The 22,673-nt window shown below is 38.7% G+C and overlaps 7 protein-coding genes across 12 annotated transcripts; 5 read left to right on the top strand and 2 right to left on the bottom strand.

Annotated features, from left to right (window-relative positions):
* Nucleotides 1-162: 162 nt before the first annotated feature.
* LOC125587591 (peroxidase 27-like) lies at nt 163-1,757 on the top strand. The gene is made up of 4 exons (XM_048758362.1): nt 163-601; nt 676-861; nt 948-1,107; nt 1,196-1,757. Exons 1-4 carry the CDS (start codon nt 389-391, stop codon nt 1,594-1,596), a joined length of 960 nt encoding a protein of 319 aa, XP_048614319.1. The 5' UTR covers nt 163-388; the 3' UTR covers nt 1,597-1,757.
* A 988-nt stretch (nt 1,758-2,745) lies between these two features.
* Nucleotides 2,746-6,204, top strand: LOC125587589 (starch synthase 2, chloroplastic/amyloplastic-like). The gene is made up of 8 exons (XM_048758354.1): nt 2,746-3,281; nt 3,462-4,074; nt 4,182-4,246; nt 4,327-4,404; nt 4,509-4,619; nt 4,703-4,747; nt 4,830-5,003; nt 5,090-6,204. Exons 1-8 carry the CDS (start codon nt 2,970-2,972, stop codon nt 6,044-6,046), a joined length of 2,355 nt encoding a protein of 784 aa, XP_048614311.1. The 5' UTR covers nt 2,746-2,969; the 3' UTR covers nt 6,047-6,204.
* Nucleotides 6,205-6,773: 569 nt separating this feature from the next.
* Nucleotides 6,774-7,980, bottom strand: BNAA05G34040D (uncharacterized protein At5g19025). 4 transcript variants are annotated; one of them, XM_048758359.1, is made up of 2 exons: nt 7,782-7,980; nt 6,774-7,694 (listed from the first exon to the last, which is right to left on the bottom strand). In XM_048758359.1, exon 2 carries the CDS (start codon nt 7,602-7,604, stop codon nt 6,951-6,953), a length of 654 nt encoding a protein of 217 aa, XP_048614316.1. In that variant the 5' UTR covers nt 7,605-7,694; nt 7,782-7,980; the 3' UTR covers nt 6,774-6,950. The 4 variants fall into 4 exon arrangements, with proteins under 4 accessions (XP_048614316.1, XP_013750980.2, XP_048614317.1 ...); XM_013895526.3 differs by having other exon boundaries at nt 6,774-7,643; XM_048758360.1 differs by having other exon boundaries at nt 6,774-7,643; nt 7,848-7,947.
* Nucleotides 7,981-8,085: 105 nt separating this feature from the next.
* On the top strand, nt 8,086-11,038 carry LOC125587590 (pre-rRNA-processing protein ESF1-like). Its single transcript, XM_048758355.1, has 7 exons — nt 8,086-8,729; nt 8,825-8,899; nt 9,073-9,302; nt 9,388-9,550; nt 9,643-9,771; nt 9,880-10,556; nt 10,655-11,038. Exons 1-7 carry the CDS (start codon nt 8,196-8,198, stop codon nt 10,920-10,922), a joined length of 2,076 nt encoding a protein of 691 aa, XP_048614312.1. The 5' UTR covers nt 8,086-8,195; the 3' UTR covers nt 10,923-11,038.
* A 193-nt stretch (nt 11,039-11,231) lies between these two features.
* LOC125574894 (polypyrimidine tract-binding protein homolog 1) lies at nt 11,232-14,124 on the bottom strand. Of its 3 annotated transcripts, none has more exons than XM_048758357.1 (10): nt 13,824-14,124; nt 13,524-13,733; nt 12,983-13,045; nt 12,827-12,900; nt 12,636-12,731; nt 12,465-12,522; nt 12,236-12,340; nt 12,070-12,151; nt 11,724-11,926; nt 11,232-11,615 (listed from the first exon to the last, which is right to left on the bottom strand). In XM_048758357.1, the coding sequence occupies exons 1-9, from the start codon at nt 13,995-13,997 to the stop codon at nt 11,745-11,747; spliced, it is 1,044 nt and encodes a 347-aa protein (XP_048614314.1). In that variant the 5' UTR covers nt 13,998-14,124; the 3' UTR covers nt 11,232-11,615; nt 11,724-11,744. The 3 variants fall into 3 exon arrangements, with proteins under 3 accessions (XP_048614314.1, XP_048614313.1, XP_048614315.1); XM_048758356.1 differs by having other exon boundaries at nt 11,814-11,926; XM_048758358.1 differs by having other exon boundaries at nt 11,861-11,926; nt 13,824-14,080.
* Nucleotides 14,125-17,256: 3,132 nt separating this feature from the next.
* Nucleotides 17,257-18,897, top strand: LOC125587587 (transcription factor MYB106-like). The gene is made up of 4 exons (XM_048758353.1): nt 17,257-17,546; nt 17,637-17,766; nt 17,849-18,189; nt 18,258-18,897. The coding sequence occupies exons 1-4, from the start codon at nt 17,414-17,416 to the stop codon at nt 18,659-18,661; spliced, it is 1,008 nt and encodes a 335-aa protein (XP_048614310.1). The 5' UTR covers nt 17,257-17,413; the 3' UTR covers nt 18,662-18,897.
* Nucleotides 18,898-20,074: 1,177 nt separating this feature from the next.
* LOC106453253 lies at nt 20,075-21,242 on the top strand. Its single transcript, XM_013895522.3, has 3 exons — nt 20,075-20,284; nt 20,395-20,460; nt 20,926-21,242. Exons 1-3 carry the CDS (start codon nt 20,237-20,239, stop codon nt 20,983-20,985), a joined length of 174 nt encoding a protein of 57 aa, XP_013750976.2. The 5' UTR covers nt 20,075-20,236; the 3' UTR covers nt 20,986-21,242.
* Nucleotides 21,243-22,673: the final 1,431 nt, after the last annotated feature.

The raw sequence follows: 22,673 nt of genomic DNA, 5'->3' as shown, positions 1-22,673 counted from the left end.
GGCAACCATTTGTTTCTGGTGGCACAGTATACATCAAGCATACGTAATAGAAACATAGTATTATTATATAAGCAAACATGCATAACAAATACTAGCTATATAAACACAACTAAAACTACGACTTTTGTCAATTTGCCTTTCTCTTTCTACAAACAATGATTAATCATAAGAACAACAGCAATACAACAAGCATTCCACCGCAGACCATTGATAGTCAACTACATTTTGATGTTAATTAATATCAATGTTCTAACCACAAACTCTTATAGTATTCCAGTTTCAGTTTAGACTACTTACAAAATTGAGTATAAATAACTTCATATCTTCATCAACATTCCATCATCAATCGAGCAAAAAGCTAAGAGCTAGTAGCTAAATATAATCTAAAATGGCTGCATGTAAGCGATTAGTTGTCGCTTGCTTTTTCTTAGTGTTGTTGCTAGCAGAAGCCAATGCGCAAGGCTTGAAAGTAGGCTTCTACAGCAAAACATGCCCACATGCCGAGGGTATTGTTAAAAAGGTCGTGTTTGCTGCCATGAAGAAAGCGCCTACCCTTGGTGCTCCTTTGCTTAGAATGTTCTTCCACGACTGCTTCGTTCGGGTATGTTTCTAAAGTGACTCATGACTTTTCTAAATCGAACGATCGTCTAATGAGTGATCATAATCAATATATAGGGATGTGATGGATCAGTCTTGTTAGATTCATCTAACAATCAAGCCGAGAAGAATGCCGTTCCTAACCTAAGCCTTCGAGGGTTCGACATCATAGACGATTCCAAGGCAGCTCTAGAAAAAGTGTGCCCTGGCATAGTTTCTTGCTCTGATATCTTAGCCCTTGTCGCTAGGGACGCAATGGTTGCAGTAAGTAATCTTCATGTTAATCTAAAATCTTACACAAAAAAGTTATTTTAATTCACTGTATATAAATATATATACGTTGACTTTAGCTTGAAGGACCAACGTGGGAAGTTGAAACGGGAAGAAGAGATGGTAGGGTTTCTAATATCAATGAGGTCAACTTGCCATCACCTTTTGATAACATCTCAAAACTTATCACCGATTTTCGCACAAAGGGACTCAACGAGAAAGATCTAGTCATTCTTTCAGGTACGAACAAGTGAATGATATTAGTCTGAGCTTAGATTCAAGAATGAGATTGATATATGGAAAATAATTATTTGTTGTTTATCTAAAGGTGGCCACACTATTGGGATGGGTCATTGCCCTCTAATGTCAAACCGTCTTTACAACTTCACCGGAAGAGGAGACAGCGATCCGAGTTTGGACTCGGAGTACGCCACTAGCCTCAGGAAGAAATGCAAGCCGACCGACACCACGACGGCTCTAGAGATGGATCCAGGAAGTTTCAAGACATTCGACGTGAGCTACTTCAAGCTAGTGGCAAAGAGAAGAGGGCTTTTCCAGTCGGATGCTGCTCTATTGGACAACTCAAAGACTAGGGCTCATGTCTTGGAGCAGGCACGTGGGTCAACCTTCTTTCATGACTTTGGTGTCTCGATGGTGAAAATGGGTCGGACCGGAGTTCTTACTGGTCGGGCCGGGGAGATCCGTAAGATGTGTCGTATTCCTAACTAAGAATTTTTTTTAAAAGAATGAAAAATCTCTCGGCGTGTTTAATTCTTATGGTTTGCTTGTTTGCTTAAAAAACGTTAATTAAGTGTGATTTGTGTTGCTTTGGAATAAGAGAAGCCATGTATTTGGAAATGATTTAATACTATAATAGACTGTTCTGAAAAGAAAAAATGGAATTATCACGTCATCGTTCCATCAAGGTCTTGCCATGCATATTCGCATTCGTCCACATCCGTCTGGCTGACAGATATTATTATAAAATAAAATGAAAAATCGCTCGACTCTTGGTATCCGTAAATTGTGGACGGTTCAGATTGCTCGAGGTAGGTTGCCTTCAATGGAAATAGTGCTGCTCCTTTGTATGTGGTATGGTGTCAGTTTAGCGTTCGGTATCCTTGTTAGTACGACGGTCCTCTCTCCGGAGGGGATGTACCCTTCCTGTCCCTTTGCTCTATATGGGCTTTGGGTTAAAGGGATGTATACGGTCCCAGTTTAGCTTGTTGGAGGCAGCAATCTCCCGCTTTCCTCTCCGAACGACGGCATCGCCGGTTGCGGACTCCGCCTCGTGCTGCCGGTGAAGCGATGTTTGATGAGTTTGTGTTCCCAAGTTGTGATTCTCTCTGTGCATGCATTTCGCTACTTGTGTCTTCGTGCTTATGTAAAAAATTTAAAATTGGGTATAATAATTTAACATTTTACCAGAACGAGTCAGCTCTGGTGGTAAAGGGGTTGCAGCTGTAACTTCCGCCACCCGAGTTCGATTCGCGCTGGGATGGACTATTTACATTGCTTGGGTTCCCGGCAAAGAGGTGAAAACACCTTTTTATTTAGCAAAAAAAAAATAATTTAACATTTTACCAAAAAAAATATATATATATCCCATGCATATTCCCATCGTCCACATCTGTCAACCAGATGTTAAAAAAAAAATTATTAGATGATTTTAGTATTTATTATTTGAAAAATAAAATGAAAAATCGCTCGACTCTTGGTATCCGTAAATTGTGGACGGTTCAGATTGCTTGAGGTACAGGGGAATCTCGAGGAATAAAAAGTATGTGGCGTAGATCAGCTGCCTAATCCAATGCTTTTGAAAAAACTAATAATAAATAAATAAAATATAAATTTGGGCTCGTGAAACACGCGATGGTATCATTTGAGAGTTTATGGTTATCTCTTCGTGGCCCCATTTGGGCAAAGGTTTTCCACTACACGACTCTGTTTTTGTTTTGATTCCGCCTCGTAATCTCACTCACAAAACTCTCTCGTCTTTCTCGCCACTCTCTGTCAAAATCTTCGGTCTTTGGCTCATTTGGTTGAAACCTGTCGGAGTTTGCGTCTGATCTGCTCACAGAGGCAATTCGTCGAACGAGTGAATGGCATCAGTTGCTGAGAGCTCTTTCCCTCTTCTCTGTCAAATCAAGAGTCAGCGTCGCGTCACTTCCTCTACGCTGAGGAATTCGAGTCTTGTCCGAGTTTCTCCTCCTCATTTCGCTTCTGGGTCGCTTTCATTTCGTCGCCGGAGCTTCGTCCTCGGACACCGATCGGAGTTTGCGAGGTGCGTGGAAGCTACGGCCCCAGATTCTTCTGGATCTCCCAGTGGAGATGATGAGCAGGAGGATGCGCTTCAAGCTACCATCGACAAGAGCAAGAAGGTTCTCGATATGCAAAGAAACCTTCTTCACCAGGTAGTTAGATCGATCCTTGGAATTGGCATTGAGCTTGATGAATTTGGTTGGAACTTCATTGTGGAAGTCTAATCCTTTTTCATATTCTTTGTAAACATGATGCTTTGGAGGCTGTTCTTGATTAGTTTTAGGATTACAAGTATTGAATTATTTCGCTTAATCCTTCTTGTTAATCTTCAGATTGCTGAAAGGAGGAAGCTGGTCTCATCTATAAAAGAGAGCACTCCTAACTTGGATGATGGAAAACCTTCTGCCAAAGAAGATGCAAATACTACTACTGATGCAGCTAAGAAAGAGAAGATGGATGGAGACGCCAACGGTAGTGTTACCTATGTCAAGTCATCTCTGAACAAAGAACCAGAAGCTACCACGCCCCTGAAGAGCAGCAAACAAAGCTCACCGTCTGCAAAATCTCCTGAGAAAGAGAAACCATCCGGTGTACCTTGGTCTAGCGTGGTAGCCTCCAGTGTAGATCCTCCTTATGAACCATCTTCCACTATAACCTCCTCGAAGAAAACTTCTGATCCTGTAACTTCTTCTGGAAATACGAGTAAATCTCCCGCTGGTGCATTTTGGTCAGACCCATTACCGTCTTACCTGACTAAAACACCTGCAACACCAAGTATAAAGACAGAGGAGTACATGGAAACAAAAGAGGAAAAAATACATGAAGAAGCCAGTAGTGATACTAACGAACCTTCGAAGGACGAAGAGAAGCCGCCTCCACTTGCTGGAGCAAATGTCATGAATGTGATATTGGTAGCTGCAGAGTGTGCTCCATTTTCCAAAACAGGTAATTACTCCACTTGCTATTTTGTTTGATAGATTGTGTTGTTTTGTTTGCATAACTAGGCTTCTCTTCGAGTACACAAACTGAAGACAGTGAGACAATTTTTATAGGTGGCCTCGGAGATGTAGCTGGCGCTTTGCCAAAGGCTTTGGCTCGGCGTGGACATAGGGTCATGGTAATATTTTATCACAGAGTGCCAGTTTCCGTGTCATTTAAGCTGTGTTAGTGAATCATTTCCGTTATTTTTCTTGTTAGGTTGTGGTTCCTCGGTATGCAGAGTATGAAGAAGCTAAAGATGTTGGGGTACGGAAGAGATATAAGGTGGCCGGGCAGGTATAACAGCTCCTAATGTATCAACATTGAAATATTCACTAATAATTCATTAACAAAAGTATTTGAGGTAGAGAAATTTTCATATGGAGTACACTTAACTGCAGGATATGGAAGTAATGTACTTCCATGCATATATTGATGGTGTGGATTTTGTTTTCATCGATAGCCCTGTGTTTCGGCATCTGAGTGGTAACATTTACGGTGGAAATCGACTCGTAAGATTATTTGATTCTCCCTTTTCTTTCCTGAAAAATCAATTTCAGCCTACATGAACTAAGTTTGGTTTTTGTGAATGCAGGATATCTTGAAGCGGATGGTTCTATTTTGCAAAGCCGCTGTTGAGGTAAACCTCTGCTCCAAGATCATTAGCTTGAGTGGATATTTCTTAGACCAACCAAGTTCGGAGTTCTGGAAATTTTTGGCAGGTTCCTTGGTATGTTCCTTGTGGAGGTGTTTGTTATGGAGATGGAAATTTGGCTTTTATAGCAAATGATTGGCACACTGCTTTGCTACCTGTCTACCTGAAAGCCTATTACCGAGATCACGGTTTAATGAAATACACACGTTCTGTTCTTGTAATCCATAACATTGCTCACCAGGTTAGTAGTATGTCTCAAAAAAAAATATTTGCTTCAATCTTTTTAAACAGAGATTTATGCTTAAACCTACTATGGTTGTAAATTAGGGTCGAGGACCGGTAGATGATTTCTCATACGTGGATTTGCCGGGCCATTACTTGGATAGCTTCAAGCTGTATGACCCTGTGGGAGGTGAGCACTTCAACATCTTCGCGGCTGGTCTCAAAGCTGCGGATAGAGTTCTCACTGTTAGCCATGGATACTCCTGGGAGGTTAAGACCTTAGAAGGAGGTTGGGGTCTCCATAACATTATAAATGAAAACAACTGGAAATTTAGAGGGATTGTGAACGGTATCGACACAAAAGAATGGAACCCGAAGTTTGATATTCACTTGCGGTCTGATGGTTATACAAACTATTCCTTGGAGACTCTTGACGTTGGGAAACCCCAATGCAAAGCTGCATTACAGAAAGAGCTCGGCTTACCTGTTCGTCCTGACGTTCCCCTGATCGGTTTTATCGGAAGATTGGATCAACAGAAAGGTGTTGATCTGATAGCCGAGGCCGTTCCGTGGATGATGAGTCAGGATGTTCAGCTGGTTATGTTAGGCACAGGGCGACCTGATCTCGAAGAAGTCCTCAGACGAATGGAGCATCAGTACAGGGACAAAGCACGTGGATGGGTTGGTTTCTCGGTTAAAACAGCTCACAGGATAACAGCTGGTGCAGACGTTCTGCTTATGCCTTCAAGATTCGAGCCGTGCGGTCTAAACCAGCTTTACGCGATGAAGTATGGAACCGTTCCGGTGGTCCATGCGGTTGGAGGGCTGAGGGATACGGTTCAACAGTTTGACCCGTATAGTGAAACTGGTCTTGGATGGACATTTGATAGCGCGGAGGCAGGTAAGCTGATTCATGCTTTGGGAAACTGTTTGTTGACGTATAGAGAGTATAAGGAGAGTTGGGAAGGGCTTCAGAGAAGAGGGATGACACAAGATTTGAGTTGGGATAATGCTGCAGAGAAGTATGAAGAAGTTCTTGTTGCCGCTAAGTATCAATGGTGAGAGTTAATAAAAAAGTTCCTTTTCTTTGACTGTTTGTAAAGGAATCTGTCTTTGGAATTGTTATGAAGCATAGTTTTGTAGATTTAGTGAAAAAAATACATTGGCAAATAATCATGTTTTGTAAACTCCTTGTGGTAAAAGATCAAAGCTATTGTATCTCTTATGCTCTCTCTAAGGTGATGCTAAAGTGATAGACTTGGCAAAGCGGTGCAAATTGCAATAAAAGAGTGCTGTATAAATTCAAAAAGATGGGAACAAAGCAGGTAAGGAAGTTCAAGATTTTGCCACCATTGAAATCAATGTTGTTGAGCTTGTGTTGACACCATTGGAGGTGAGAAGATGAAACCAAAGACATACACAGAAGTCTATTTTTTTTCAAAACTACATAGACCATGAAGTTGGCCAAGGTGCAACTCTGCAGATTTCTCAAACAAATCAAGAAACCCAAACCCCATGAATTCAACAGTTTAAAGGATATCTCCAAGTTCGAAGCTTGTCACTTCTCAAGCTCCATAACAACAACACAACGTAAAAATAGCATAGAAAAGTAACAGACGCACAAACACACATGATGCTCTTCAATGTTTAGTAACAGCTCTTTTGCTAACCTGCAAAAAGTTCCAACCTTCATGATTGAAAACACAAACAAATCATACCAACAACAACATCAGTGACTAATTCCCATAAAGATCTCGATCCCAAACGCGAAAACTTAGAACAAAGCAGAGATTAAAAGCAAAATGTTGATTCACTATAACCAGTTTCCCACATTATCCTTACAGTGCTTATCCCCATTGCACCTTATTTTTCAAACACATAGATTAACAATATATATAATCTCGTTTTTGTGAGAAACAAAAGAAAAGTATAACCATCTCATTTCTCTCTCTCTCTCTCTCTTTTTTCACTTCTTGATCTTACGCTGCTGTTTCTTCGGCCCCGAAACGACTAATCTCCTAACAGAACAACCACACCTGGCTCTGAAAACGAGCACAGCCCTCCCATTAGGAGGCGCCATCTTCTTCAGCTCAGCCTCCAACTCACGGTGATGGACACGAGGCAGCTCAACCCTCCCCTTCTTCCCACTACTATTAGAGCTGCTTTTGATGCAATCCTCAGTCTCAATCTGAATATCAAACTCAACAGCCTTCCTAAGCCCTTTGCAATTGGGCTTCCCGCACCTGTGCATCGTGCACAGGAGTAGGACGAGCCAAGCGGAGACGGCGGCGCAGAAGACGCTGAGAGCCAGCGAACCGTAGACTATAGGGTTGTGCAGAATCTCGTGGTTGACCAGAAGGGAGATGTGGGAGAAGATGGAGATGGAGGCGAGGGCGATGAGCTTGGCGTAAGGGAAGAAGAGGAAGGCGCAGGATGTGATGACGGCGATTAGGATGAGGACGTCGATGGCGGCGGAGTGGGAGCCTTGGCAGACGGGGAAGCTGGAGCAGGTGGGGGGTGAAGATGATGAACGGGTGGTGGCTCTTGAAGAGTGAGATGGGGCGGGCATAGCTTGGTCGACGGGGTTGCAGACCGAGATTGAGCTATGCAAATATACCATCGAAGGCCGAATCTAAAAAAAAGCTTTGATCTTTCGTCACTAGAAACAAAAAAATAAAATTATTAAATCAGAATCTCGCCGATCAAAGTCCTGAAACGAAAGTTATCGAATTTCAGCAGATTGAATGGATATACAGAGAGCTCTGTTTGAATCTGATCGAGAGAAATGGGGATATACCTGATTGAATTGGATCCGATACAAAAAAAAAAAAAAAAAAGAGAAGCTGAATCGAAAGCGTGTCACCAGAGAAGAGAAGAGAAGGTTGGTTGTGTCCTCAATCAAGCAGGAATCTCAATCGTCGTCGTCATGATTTGAACTTCTGATGATGAATCTGAATGGAATCGTATATTCGTTACGTGAGAGAGAGAGTAAGTGACACGCGTTTAGATAACTCTTTTTTTTTTTATTTATTAAAATGACGTCGTATTGTCTTTTATGCCGTCATTACTCTTAATTTATTTTAAAAACCCTTAGCTATATAGAGACAGTGACAGAGAGTTGTGTAAGAACCCTAAAACGAGCGCAGCCTCCTCCTCTAAAACCCTACGAAGAACCCTTGTTTTGATTTGATTCAATCGTCTACCAACAAAAATGGGTTCCAAGCGTAAGAAGGGAGACGAGATGATTACGGATTCGAGGTTTTCAAAGGCGCACACTGACCCCAGATTCCGTAGGCTTCCCAGGCGTGAATCCAAAGTCACCATTGACTCTCGTTTCAAAGGTGTCCTCACCGATAAAGCTTCTGCTCCGGTTGATAAGCGTGGGAAGCGGAGAAGACGAGGAAGTGCCAAGGATTCTCTCAAAGAGTATTACCGTATCGAAGAAGACGTTAAGAAGCAGAAGCAGAAGCGCAAGGAGGATAGCGAAGAAGAGGGTCAATCTGGGGATGATGGGAGCCAGGGTGAAGAAAAGTTGATGGCTTTGGAAGCTGAGGAACAATCTAGCGAGGAAGAGTCTGATGATGAGCTTAAGAGCGAGGAGAAGATTCTTCCTTTAGAATTGGCTTCTTCTGATAAAGAATCTGATGAGAACTCAGAGTCTGAAGATGAGGATGTTTTGGAAGAAGAGGTGGATACTGACGTGGACGATGAAGATATGTATGAGGACGATGAACCCGAAGTTGCTGTAAGTACATTAGCTTTCAATTTTGATTCATATGGATATATTTAAGTTTTGATTTTTCTCACATTGCAAATGTTGGTTGTGATGATGGTTTGTAGGAAGAGGAGATAGCGAGTATCCAGAAAGAAACTCACAGACTCGCTATTGTCAACATGGACTGGAAACATGTCACTGTAAGCTCTTCTCTCTCTCTCTCTTTTTGTGGGCGTTTTAATCTGTTTACTATGGTTATGGAATACTATTCTGATTGGGAATGAATACTCAAAGATTTTTAGCTTTTTGCTCATTAGGCAGAGATTGTCCAGTAGTGTTTGTTCTTTTGACTGCTATCTTATTTGTTACTTAGGCCAAAGACTTGTACGTTGTTTTCAATTCTTTTCTCCCGAAAGATGGGCGTCTTTTGTCAGTTGCTGTCTATCCATCAGAGTTTGGGCTTGAGCGAATGAAAGAGGAGGAAATCCATGGCCCGGCAATCGGTGGAGACACTGTAGATAACAGTGATGAAGATGATGATGGAGATGAGGATAAGGACCTCATCAATGAGAGTATACGTGATTACGAGAAAAGCAGATTGAGGTAAAGTTGAAAAAGCCACCTCTTAAAGGCTAATAAGGAGATCTTTTTATTTAAAGACTTACAGTCGCCTGTTGCTCTGTTACAGGTACTATTTTGCTGTTGCGGAATGTGATTCCAGTGCCACTGCTGATCACTTGTACAAATCATGTGATGGAATCGAGTTTGAGAGATCCTCTAACAAGCTCGACTTAAGATTCATTCCTGACTCCATGGAATTCAAACATCCACCTCGTGACATTGCCACCGAGGTGCATTGCTTCTCTACTTTTCTATTAATTGTGTAATGATCTTGTTGGTTTCATGGTGATCTGAAAGTTTTTAAAATAAATAAAAATTACAGGCACCTGCTACTTATCAAGGTTTAGATTTTCAAAGCCGAGCACTGCAGATGAGTAGGGTTAATTTTGCTTGGGATGAAGATGAGCCGCACCGTGTTAGGACCTTAAACCAGAGATTCAACCCTGATCAGGTCTCTATGCTTTTTTCTTTAATTTTTCCTCTAAAATCAGGCTTTTTAGAAGATCTCCTATATATAGCTGCAGCCGTTTGTGTTCTGATAAATTTTCACAAATCATAGTTGGCAGAACTTGAGCTGAAGGAGTTTTTAGCTTCTGATGATAGTGAATCGGACGACGATGATGATGATGATGATGATGAGGGAAAACGAAAAGAAAAGTACCTAGCTTTAATGGAATCCGGAGATGCTGATTCTGATAAAGACGAGGATGAGGAGAATGGCCAGGATATGGTAGTAGAATTCAATACGGGGTTAGAAGATCTGAGTAACAAATTTCGTGAAAAGAAAGAAGAGAAACCAGAAACAGTCTGGGAGGCACAACTAAGGAAGATGCAGGAGAAGAAGAAAGCTAGGAAGATGCAAAAGAAGGATGATGATGATGATTCTCCAGATGATGATGATGATGATTCTTCAGATGATGAAGACGACTATACCGTTGATGATCATAAGAAGAAGAAGAAGAAGAAGATGATGAAGAATAAGAATAAGAAGGGTTTAGAGGAGAAATTAGCAGCGGACGAAAGAAGCAGAGTGGAGCTCGAGTTGATACTGGCTGATGAGAATGGAGGAGACGGCAAAGGTCTAAAAGGATATAATATTAAAAGGAAAAGTAAAAAGAGAAGTAAAGAGATGGCAGAAGAGAAGATACCTTCAGCTGATCCTGAAGATTCAAGATTCTCAGCTGCATTCACGGATCCTAACTATGCTCTAGACCCTACGAATCCACAGTTTAAAAGGTACGTTGATGCATAGTTTGAGGTTTTGATGTATTTGAGAATTGTGAAGTAGTTTTTTTTCATGAAGCTTTTGTGGTTTGTTTGATTCTTCTTGGCAGGAGTGCGACTTATGTTAAGCAATTAACTCAGAAGCAAAAGGAAGATCCAAGAAACCAAGAAGAGCAAGTGAAAGATGTGGAGACAAAGAAGGCGTCGACTAAAGATGGCACGGAGGGGTCTTCTAAGAAAAGGAGTTTTGCAGAGTCTGCTACTGTCAAGTCGTTGAAGCTCAAGATGCAGCAGAAGGGTTCGGAGAAGAAGAAAGAAGGGACTGCCGACTTGGCTCAGCGACTGAAGAAGAAAGCCAGAGCTTTATCAAACAAATAATGTCTTTGATTCCTTCATATCAATTTTGTTTTTCTTTTTATTCAGCATTTCAGTGCACTGATGTTTTGAAGTGTTAACAATTTCAATTCGACATTCAAATTGGATAATTTTTCATTTTCCTCTCTCCAGGATCATATCAGTTTACTGTGTGCATCAACAATGTGGAGTATTTCTACGAGTGGTCCAAACAATGTTGCTTTGAACCTTGAAGTTGGAATACTTGTTTAGCTCATTGTCGGACCAGTAGCAGCAGCCGGTTGTATATCAACGAGGTTCTAGTTCTCGCATAATAATGGAAACACGCAACACTGGCGCTTGAAGCACGTTCTGATTTTATTACTGTTTCCCCCACTTAATGTCTATTAAACCAACAAAAAAACAAGAACAATCACACACTTTTAACTGAAACATAACAAACTCGTGAAACCTAAGACATATAAACTCCCAGTTCGGTCTTTAGACTGACAGTAAACCCGTAAATTATGTAGAAAACAAATATATGGATCAACCATAGTAAGGAGGATGACCAGAAGAAGGTGAAGCCCCTGCGTGATAACCTGCGTATTGAGTTTGCACCTGCCCATTCTGCCAACCAGCTGTTGGCGCTGAAGCTTCAGCCACTCCGGGAACATTTTGGCCCACGAGTAGGCTCAGATCAGGTAGTGTGTAGTCTCTGCTTTTGTCGCTAAAAGCCTTCATTCAAGCACCACAAATACAGGAATAGAATTATTAGTACGAAAAAAGATAACAGAAGTTGATTTTACAGATTTCACTGAATTGTTGAAGAGAAAAAAGGCATACGGTTCTTGCAGGCATCAGTTATTAATCTCTTTCCCAACACGTTTTTTTTTTGTGGGTAAGCAACTCAAGAAAGCAACCAATCTTATGTACCTTTACATTGAGATCAGTATGACGAGAGTATGATAGTCGAAGCTTACAGTAGCCACCGTCATATATGCAGTGCCCTTCCAATGCTTCTTTCGCTATTGCCGCCGTTGCTATATCTACAGAAAGTCATGAAGCAAACGATTGCTTAGCATACGCCCATAAGCTACTTTATAAAATAACCAAAAGACGTATACGGTTCAAAAAGGGGTTTGCATCAGATCACAATCAAATATAAAAGCAGATCATCAAGGTCATGTACCAGAGTATTGAATTAAGGCTTGTGTTGAACCATTCTTCTCAAATATAGCAATCTTCTGGACAGTCCCATACGCTGAAAACACCTATCAAAGCAAAGGAAAGAGTTAATTTTGACATATTTAAGCAAGCAGAGAAACAGATTCGTGCATACTATTGTTGTCCCTCACCGTGTGAAGAACATCCACGGTGACAGCATACTGCATATTCTCAATCAAAGCAAGTAGGACATTGCTCTGACTTTCTACCTTCTTTCCATCAGCACCCAAAGCAGGCTGAATGCAACGATATCAAAGACGATCAGTAATATAACATAACACAGTCAATGTAAGAAAGGTCAAAGGTGGTGGAGAAAGATTAGATAAAAAGGTGGCAAGGGCCTTGGAAGGAATATGTTACCTGCATAGACCCGTCCATTGCGGTATGATTCACTGGAAGGTATGGATTTGTGTAATCCCTGAGTAGTACATAAAAGATTCAAACACATGAACCAACTATTTTATAATAACGTTTCCAACATTAATGGCAGTATAATTCAGAGGCACATTAGTAAGGACTTAAAACTCCTACCTGCTACGATGGGACTGAAACTTGATGTTTAGATCAGTATGAGCTGAATAAGACATTCGCAAATTGCAAGAGGCAACGTGGTCTGGAAGTAGATATCTGGATTTTACAAAAAAAAGAATATGATCAACGTGATCAGCAGAGCTATATCTTATAGCGGGGGTGGAAAGCATGCATAAAGAAAAGGAGCATACTTGGGTATACTTCTGCCATCTAGCGCACTCCTTGCCGCTGAAGCAGTCTCCACATCAGTGAATTGAACTAGTGCCTGGAAGGTTATGACAGCAGATAATGAGATTCATTTTCTCCATAAGGCAAGAAGACCTTGGAAACAAAACTCGATAACTAACCTGGAAACCCGCAGCTTTCTCAAAAGTGGCGATTTTGTGAACGAATCCAAAAGCAGAAAACACCTGAAACAAAAGTTTGGATATGAGTCATGGCCATAAGACAGTGGAGCGAATGGAGAATAACAAGAGGAAACCAAAAAAAACTCAAATGTTCCCGGACTGGGAGACTGAAAAAAAAAAAAAGGAAGAGGAAGGCCAGGTAAGTACAGAGTGACACCTGTCCATGAGAATGACGAACACGATACTAATTTCCAAAGTCTCTCCAGAAAGATTTTAATAAAGAGGCATGAACATCTGTGATTGGAGCAATTTTTCATTAATGTTGATATTCCGTAACTGGAATAGAATGTCTCAAGTGGAAAAAATTACTAAAAGAAATTTGCTTAATACAAAAAGTTGAAATCTTTTAATATATTTTCATTTGCTGGAAGCACAACACAAGGCCTCTTATAAGCAAACCAATTCCTACTGAGAAGTAGCCACTAACAAAACAAAAATCAGAGTGAAAAGGGCAAGCAAGAATGAAGGTAAAAGCAGTTACCAGATGGATAACATCGATGCTGACATGGTGAGATTCAACTCCTTCAAAGGTAACCAAGAGTACATTCCCAGGGACATCTCCAGGACTCTGATTGTTCACAATTTCATGGCGATTAGAGTACTGTATATAAACAGTTTTCCCGCGAATCTGCGCAGGCTCCGAAGATGAAGCATAATACGAAACCATCGATATAGCCTGATTCAACTCAGCCTGTAAAGGAACAGCTCAGCTCAACCATCCGATTTCACAAATTCAAAAAACCTAAACAATCTGATTGAAGAAGGAGAAGAAGATGTTTACAAATTCGACGAAGGCTTGGTTGCGATTGGCGCCGACATTGGTCTTGGTATTGACGATCTTGCCGAATCGTTTGCATAGTTCGATGAGCTCCTCTTCCACGCATTCCCACGGCAGATTCCGCAGGTGCACCACCTTCGACGGCGTCTGCGTATACCGAAACTGTGAGCTCGACATCTCTTCTTCGGTTAAAACGATTCCCTCTTCTCTGAGCTTTTAGTTGTGATCGGAATCTATACGGAACCTCAAATCTCAGGCTATTTTTCAAGTTGGTCCCCCAAAACTTCAGTAATTTACGAATCATGCTACAACTTTCTTCTACACAAATAGGTTATTAAGCCCGTGTAGCTTATAGCTTTGTCTACTCTGTTTATAAGCCTGTTAAGGGCCCAATAATCTTCTTTTGTTGGCTTTTAGCTGAATAATAGAGTGATCAAAGGTTTGGGTTAGACAATGATGCGTTACAGTTACTTCAATTAAACTCCTAAAACATACCAAAATATGACTTACTTTTATTTTTGAGTCTGCTTAATTACCCTTGACAAAATTCTTCGTCAATGGGATTAAGAGTTTTACTTTTACATAATCGTTATTTTATTCCACTGAAAGTTTTGAAGTTGATGCGGTTTTATGTGTGTGTGACTTGTGATCACAGCCTCACGATCTTGTTTTTCTATGTTCTTTCTACCTTTGTACTAGAACGTAATGCCCCTGATGCAGGAGTACGTCGATCGAGTTGTTCATTAATCGTTACCTTCTTCTCAGTGTGGCTAAGTGAGAGATTGTGATCAATTCATTCTGTTGTTGCCCCTTTAGATAAATTCTAAATTAAACCTGGAAAAGCAAAACACAATTAATTAATGTGCATGGTCACAGACAATATAGGGACATCAAAGCTCACAGCTTTGAGCTGTTTCTTGGCCCTACATGAACGAACTATCAGTTAGATCTCATATCATTAGCCTTGGTCGAGAGGGTCTCAATAGTCTCTACGGGTTGTGAAGGTACGTACACATCCATTAATACTCTGGTTTAATTTGCATTAATAACTAGTCTTTTAACACTGTATTAAGTCTGGCCCCTCTTCTTGGCTCATTGGTGGTTCTTACCTCTCTCAATTTTTGCATGGGAGGTTGAGCTACGTGGATAGATGTGATTTTGGCAAGTGGCATATCATTATCATCATCTATGGAGCTTAGTTTGAACTGTTTGGACCATAATCAAAGGCGTGCTTCATGTGTAATTAAAAAGGCTTTTGCCTTGGGCCTCCAAAATATATAGAAATTTTAGGGCCCCCGATTCCCAAAAGTCTTGTGTAGCATAGTGGTTTTAGTTAACACTATTACTAGCTAACTATTACCATCATCCAAAGTTCAACTTTCCCAAGTTGCTTTTCGATGCTTTTACTGTAAGTTATATTCAATAACCCCTGCTAAATTAAAGTTAATGAACGATTAATTATGTCACAAAATAATTGAATGTTTAGCAATCATATTTATATTAAAAGAACTAATTAAGAGTCTAAATTATGAAAATTTGGTGAAACAGTTTATAGAAAAAGAGAGAAGAAAGATTATGTTTTATTTTCCAGATTATCGTTTTAGTTTTTATTATAAATATATATATTACATTTTTATCAAAAAAAACAAATTGTAAAGGGCTCCATTTTTTATATTTGCCTCGAGTCCATGTAGACTTTCGCACGGCACTGACCACAATGAGTAGAAGCTGTCAATATGAATCAGCAAGACATTTAAAAGAGTTGTCCCCATTGTCCTTTGCATCTTTTCCATCCAATGTGAATTTTTCTAAGAAAAAATACGGTTGCTTTTCTTTTTGTTTTTATTGGTAGAATTCTTGGGCCTATGAGTTATATCTTTAAAGTCGATGAAGATACTTTCTTCTCTCCCTACAAGCTTGGAGCCCACCTCAATAAATCCTTTCTTTGATGCCATGGAGCACACTATGATACACTCTTTCTTTGTTCGGTCTAGTAAAATCTCTTTAATGTCACCGTCACTGCCATTAATCGTCTACCTTTCTTGGCAGCAAAAAAGTTACCTCTGTCAACAACGTTTGATCACCTATAAACTATCTAAACCATGTATGATAAACAAACTTTTTAGTATAAAAAAAATTGCATGAGGACCCGTTGAGACATACGGTTTTTAGTTCAATCTAAGTTAATCGGTTCTAGCTAGATTGTGAGATGGTGTTCAATAAAAAAAAAAAAAAAAACTAGATTGTGAGATAAGTTAATCAGTTTCCAGCTAGAAAATGTAGTTTCAGAAATCATGTATGATCAATTTGTAGCTTTTGAATGGTAAACTGCATACTAAATACTGGTTTTTACATCACCAATAGCTATTTTGTGGTTAAGTTTCTGGGTGCTTTTGATCATTCACTGTCTATTTTTGTTTATCTTTGTGAAAAGAAAAGATCTTATGATGACTTGACAACAAGAACAGTGTATCAGCTAGTAGAACTTTCATGAAATGGTGAAGGAATCACATAAGGAAAGGTTTTTCATCTCCTTTCTTCTTGCTCCCCTCCACTAAAGTGCTTCCTCTGTTCATATATAAGTTTAGCAATCACTTGAATAGTTAAAGTGCCTGTATACCTAAGACACTGTAAAAGTTTCAAATCTATTTACTACCATCATCAATCCTTTCTGCCTGATTTGCTTTTCCAATTATAGTGCCAGCTTCCTCTTTCTTCACCGCCATTTAACAGCATTTACTACTGTGCAGTTTCTAGTAAAAGGCTAAAAGCTAACTAAAATGTGAAAGCAACAAAAAAATCAATAAACACGTTTTTGATAAAGAAGTGGAACTTATTACGGTAACCAGTTATAGGCTAGCTAAGAGAGAGAGCACTATAGTATCTTTGTAGCTTTCAAGAAACCATAGCTCATTTTAGGATACCTGTAATAAGAAACCTAGAGCATACAAGTGTATGTTTTACACTCTTTATCTATTACATTATCTAAAAGCTAGAGGGTCATCAAAGTGAGGGCAATGGATGGATAGATGTTGACCTGAAAACTTACTCCTGGTTCTGAAATTAACAGTTTTACCCAGGGCCGGCCCTGAGAGTTTGGAGGCCCAAGACCATTTAGTAAAGGTTTCAAAAATTTGGGGGCCTAAAAATTTTTTTTTTACAAATTGGGGGCCTATTTACATATAAAAAAATTCAAAATTTTTGGGGGCCCAAGGCGAATGTTTCATTGGGCTTGGCCCAGGGCCGGCCCTGGTTTTACCTTGGTGTAAGAATCATTTGAGTACTCTATTGAGTCTTTAAAAGGAAATCAAGGTGTTTGAACCACAAAGGTAATAATTTAACTAGGCCCCATCTAATTAAATGCCAATCCATGTCAAAGACCAAGAAAGGGGGAGCTTACAGAACCTAAACAAAGACATCTTCTGTTGTGTCTCTCCCTCTTATAAATCAGAGCCAAGCCAAGAGAGCAGATTTTGTGGATCATCATGTTCATGTAATGACTAGTACTATCTACATACATAACATTACACAGAGTGGATCATTTTGAAGATATTTTTAATTCAGTAGCTTAGCAGCCTAGTTTGTGGCAAATAATGGGAAGATCGCCGTGCTGTGATAAGGATGGTTTAAAGAAAGGGCCATGGACACCAGAAGAGGATCAGAAACTCTTGGCTTACATTGAAGAACATGGCCATGGAAGCTGGCGCTCTTTGCCTGAGAAAGCCGGTATTCTTTCCTCTTCCACAAGCCACACATTTATTTCTTCTTCTTAATCATCATCTTTCTCTATTCAAACCTTCTTTTGATTCCATATAGGTCTCCAAAGATGTGGAAAGAGTTGCAGACTGAGATGGACTAATTACCTAAGACCTGACATCAAGAGAGGCAAATTCACTGTACAAGAAGAACAAACCATCATTCAACTCCACGCTCTCCTCGGAAACAGGTGACAGACTCAATCACCAAAGAGTTGATTTTTTTATTGTCATTTCTTGATCTCTGATATGATCATCTTGATTTTCTCATAGATGGTCAGCGATTGCAACTCATTTACCGAAAAGGACAGACAACGAGATAAAGAACTACTGGAACACACACTTGAAGAAACGTCTGGTCAAAATGGGGATAGATCCAGTGACACACAAGCACAAAAACGAGACGCTCTTGTCTTCCACAGGTCAATCCAAGAACTTAGCCACGCTTAGCCACATGGCTCAGTGGGAGAGTGCTCGGCTCGAAGCTGAAGCAAGGATAGCTAGAGAATCAAAGCTTCTCCATGTACAGCATCACCGAAACAACAAACCAGCAGCTCCTGATTATTGCTTGGCTCACAAGTCATCATCAACAAATTGGACAAAACCAAACCAAGGTAAGAAGAGATATTGTTGTGATCTTGAAAACTAAAATACTTCATTCATAACGTATAATTATTGACAGGAAACGGAGATCAACAGCTTGAGTCTCCGACGTCGACGGTGACATTCTCCGAGAATCTCCCTCTGATGATCATGCATTTAGGAATCCCCATGGAAAACAGAAACAGCAGAGTCGCCGTCTCTTCTTCCACCTCCTCCATCAAAGATTCCGACCACGACTGGATCAAGCAAATCAACTGTCCAAAAGAAGGAATCGAAGAAGGATTCACGAGCCTCCTGCTCCGTGATTCAGTTGACCGGAGTCTCTCCACCGGTAAAAACGACGAGGCGATCGCAGAATCCGTCGCCGGCGCGGTCGAGGTAAACGAGAGTGAGTATAGCTACTATGAGGATAACAAGAACTACTGGAATAGCATTCTCAGCTTGGTTGATTCATCACCGTCCGACTCTCCGACGATGTTCTGATGTCCACAGTGATTCCGCCAAATATTTAAAAAAATTCTCAGATTGTTATGTCGATAGCTTCCAATACTTTTTTTTTTTTAATTTTCTTTACTTTATTTATATAAATATATCATGGTATTGTGATGGAGAACTTCATGAAAATGACCATTTGGCAATATATATAATATTCCTTTGGTTTTTGCATAATTGAATGATAGTAAATCCATTTACAATATATATGCAAAATGCTTTCTTTCTTTTTGAACAACAATATATGCAAACAATTTAGAAGAAAAATTGATATTTTAATACATTTTGATATTTTGACATAAAATAAATTACTTTATTCTTAAAGGGCTACAACTATTATGCTCATAAGCACTCTTCATTTTAGTTATTTTATTTTTATGCAAAGAGATGTGAATGAAAGGGGTGTAATAAAAACAACACGTTGACATGTCGAGTAAAAGAAACACAATTAAACGTATGGTAGTTTCATGTCACTTTCTTTGTAATAAATAGAAATATAAATAACACAGTAATATGAAAATGGTTACACTCATCACTTATGACTAGATTGAATTAAAATATAAATTACATAGTAAATATGAAAATGGTTACATTCATCACTTATGGAATACACAAGCATTGGTTTCCGAACTTAATTTGTAGATTTGTTTTATTAAGTTAAGTTTTTTTTTTTGGAATAAAAATGAAAATAGGCTAATAAGGCTCTAAGCATAGCCTTAAGGTATCTATATTATTAAAATAGAAGTACAAATATAAATTAGCTCTTAAATTTTTTAATTTCATATGCCACTGTAGTAATAAATTTACGTACCTTCTAATATTCTTGTCTTTTATAGTTTAATACTTTAATTAATGCATTTTCTTAAAATAAAGTATAACAAATTATGTTTACTTATTTAAAAGATATTTCCTATAATCTAACTAAACAATAAATTATACTTAATCAATGTCAAAAATGTAACAAGATTTTAATATTACGGGGTGGTTATTTTTTATTTTGGTATATTAACTATGTCTAAAAAACATACAAGTGTTATAAAAATACATAATATAAACCACAAAATTGTAAATAATATATTGAATTATTTAATCGTATAAATCAAATATAAAAATAGATAACTATTTTATTTTACATTAAACTTTTGATCCGTAAAAAATACATTTACACAAACACACGGGTTATATTTTAAAAATATGGTTGTAACAGTTGACGGATCAAAAAAAAAAAATTATTCATTATAAATTATAAAATAATTGTGTTTAGAAATATATTAAATAATTATTTAATATATATAAATTTTAAAAATGTATATTACCATTTATATAAGATAAATATTTTTTTGGCCAAAAAGGAATATCGGCGCGGGTGCGCGCGGATCAAGTTTCCATTAATTAAGGCCCATAGAAAGGCCCAGTGTGACCTTTGTGAGAAGACAGAGACAAAGACAAAGGGAAACACTGTTCTGTCTCAATACCACTCCTCGCGAATCTGAGATTGTCGGAAGATACGATCGAATTCGGGGTCAGGGTTTTTCTCTGCCGACGAACTGCTTAATAATCTGATCAATGACGCCGCCTCCAGGACTTTACTCCGGTCGCAGCACTCTTGCCCTGGTAACAATCTCTCTCTCACTCTCCGATTTCTCGATCTGTATCCTTGACTCGTCTTCGACTTGTAGAGTTTGGTGTTTTTGAGTCTGTCATCGTCTTTCTGAATCGATCAGGTGGCTCGTGCTTCGGCTTTCGGGCTGGGTCTCATCTACGGCAACGTCAAGCTCAAGGCTTTGAAGGTACTTCTCTCTCTCTCTCTCCCTCGAATCATTTTCCGTGAAATGAGAGAATCTGGGACACATGATCTGTTGTTGTTGATGTCTAAAGGTGGTTTCGATCATAGTCCATTGGAAGATTGTGTCTTTTTAATTGATGGGAACATGATCGAATCATATATGATATAGATATATTGTAGCTTGACTCTATTATGCTTTATTTAATTAGATAGTCTATTTTACAAGTATCTAAGTCCAATGTTTAAGCTGCATCTCCTATTCCATTGAATGATCATATTCTACTCTATAAACACTCGGATTTTCATATTGATTAAACTTTGTTTTATCTTGCAATGCAACTATTTGTTCATAGCTGTATTGACAAATGCGTTTATCTTTCTTTCTTTTTTTTTGAACAACTCGTTTATCTTTCTATAATGTGATTTGCCTACTGAGTGATTTATTAACAAATACTTTTACCATATGTAGATAAAGAAGAACTCACAGATTAAGGCTGAAGCCAAGGCGGAAGCCAAGGCTCATCACTAAACCGAACATCTTTCTCTACCTTCAAAATAAGATTATGAAGAATCCCAGTGAACGTTCCACAAATGTAGCTGTTTCTTCTTCTTGAGCTATATCTCCCTTGGTGACATTTTTTTGGTTTTTTCTATGTTCATTTTGGCTATCGTTGACGAAGAAGAGCAACTACTTTTGTCTGCAAAAGCAATCATAATACCATTTTGATTAAACCTGATGCTATGAACACCCATATGTTTCTACTCATAACAAGATTGGTTATATGATCTGTTGTGTGTTGCCACTCAAAAACCAAGGCATTCATAAATGCATTCAGGTGCTTACCTAGCTAGGATTTACCAATTGGCAGTCGGAATTGTTATTTGATTTCTTATCCCACTTAATACATAACTTTAGCATAAGTGTGGCTTATACGAAATGTGACTCAGATACCATATAGTACACATACTAGTATCATATTCATCAACATTAAGCACTATAGACTTTAGTGGGCCACGTCGTTTTCGGTTAATTAGTGTTGTTGCTTTCTTCATTGGATGGATGATACCTTGCAGAATAATTTTGTATGCTTTTCCTAATAAAGTATACTATATAATTTCGAAGACAACTTTTATTGTGGTCCATTGGCTATCATCAACTAGAGGTGTAAGTGCTGGGGTAGGATAGAGTTCTGGATGGATTGGAAATTATTAGAGTAGACACAAATCAAAACATCTATTATTTGACTGATGATCCAACCTTTATACGGAGGAAGTTGAAGATCTTAAATCTGAATCTAATACTCTTAGCAAAGTTTATCATATGAATTACACAAACATTCTAGTGCTACATGTCATTAAACATACACTTAATCTAGTTATATAGCATTTGAAGAACAATGTAAATAGAAAAGAAGAAAGTGATTAGACAAAGAGCTATCGTCTTGTCTCATTTTTAGCATTATAAATAGCTATTGTCTACATGAACATATTTAGGTTTTAGTTTGTATTTCTTTTTTTCTTTTAGAAAGAATTTTTTATTGTCATATCCAAATCTATAATCGAACAATAGTTTATAAGTCTCAAGTGAAGCGTTTCTTCGGGGCATTTCACTCATTAAACACATATATCTCTTTTTTTGTTATTGTTTTTTTTTTTGGTCATCTCTTTTTTTGTTATTGTAGTTTTCGTAATTCAGGTTGTCGTTGAATTTATCTCCATTTGTACTCTTTAAACCTTTTTGAACGTTAGATTAATATAATCGTTTCGTTGAAAGAAAAAAAGAAAAGCAGCGCAACCTACCCTGATGTCTCAAAACGCACGTTCACAAATTTGAAGTGGCATTTCCGTAAATTAGCTTAAGAAAAGCTTCTCTAAATTATTTTGTAATAAGATCAGTAATAATATCTTTGTTAATGGTCATTATGAGGCTCAGGATCAGGGCTACGAGAGTGATTGATGTCTACTAATCTTTTTCTTCTGCTATTCAAAATATGCAAACATTGTAGTGTGATGGTATTCTAGTAAAACTTTGGACAGACCATTATTCATTCCACACATTCTAATGGACTTATACTTTATATTGTTGGTGCAGTTGCTAAACAAGATACAATTAAAAACAATGATTCTATTATAGAAATATCTTTGAACTTTGGTTTCAAGTCATATTCCTGTGTGTTACCGCAATGTTTGACTTCTAAATAATGCAAGTATAATGTT

This window comes from Brassica napus, chromosome C5, assembly GCF_020379485.1.
Source record: "Brassica napus cultivar Da-Ae chromosome C5, Da-Ae, whole genome shotgun sequence".
NCBI lineage: Eukaryota > Viridiplantae > Streptophyta > Magnoliopsida > Brassicales > Brassicaceae > Brassica > Brassica napus.
Note: the sequence above shows the minus strand (reverse complement) of the source record. Positions and strands in the feature narration are given on the sequence as shown.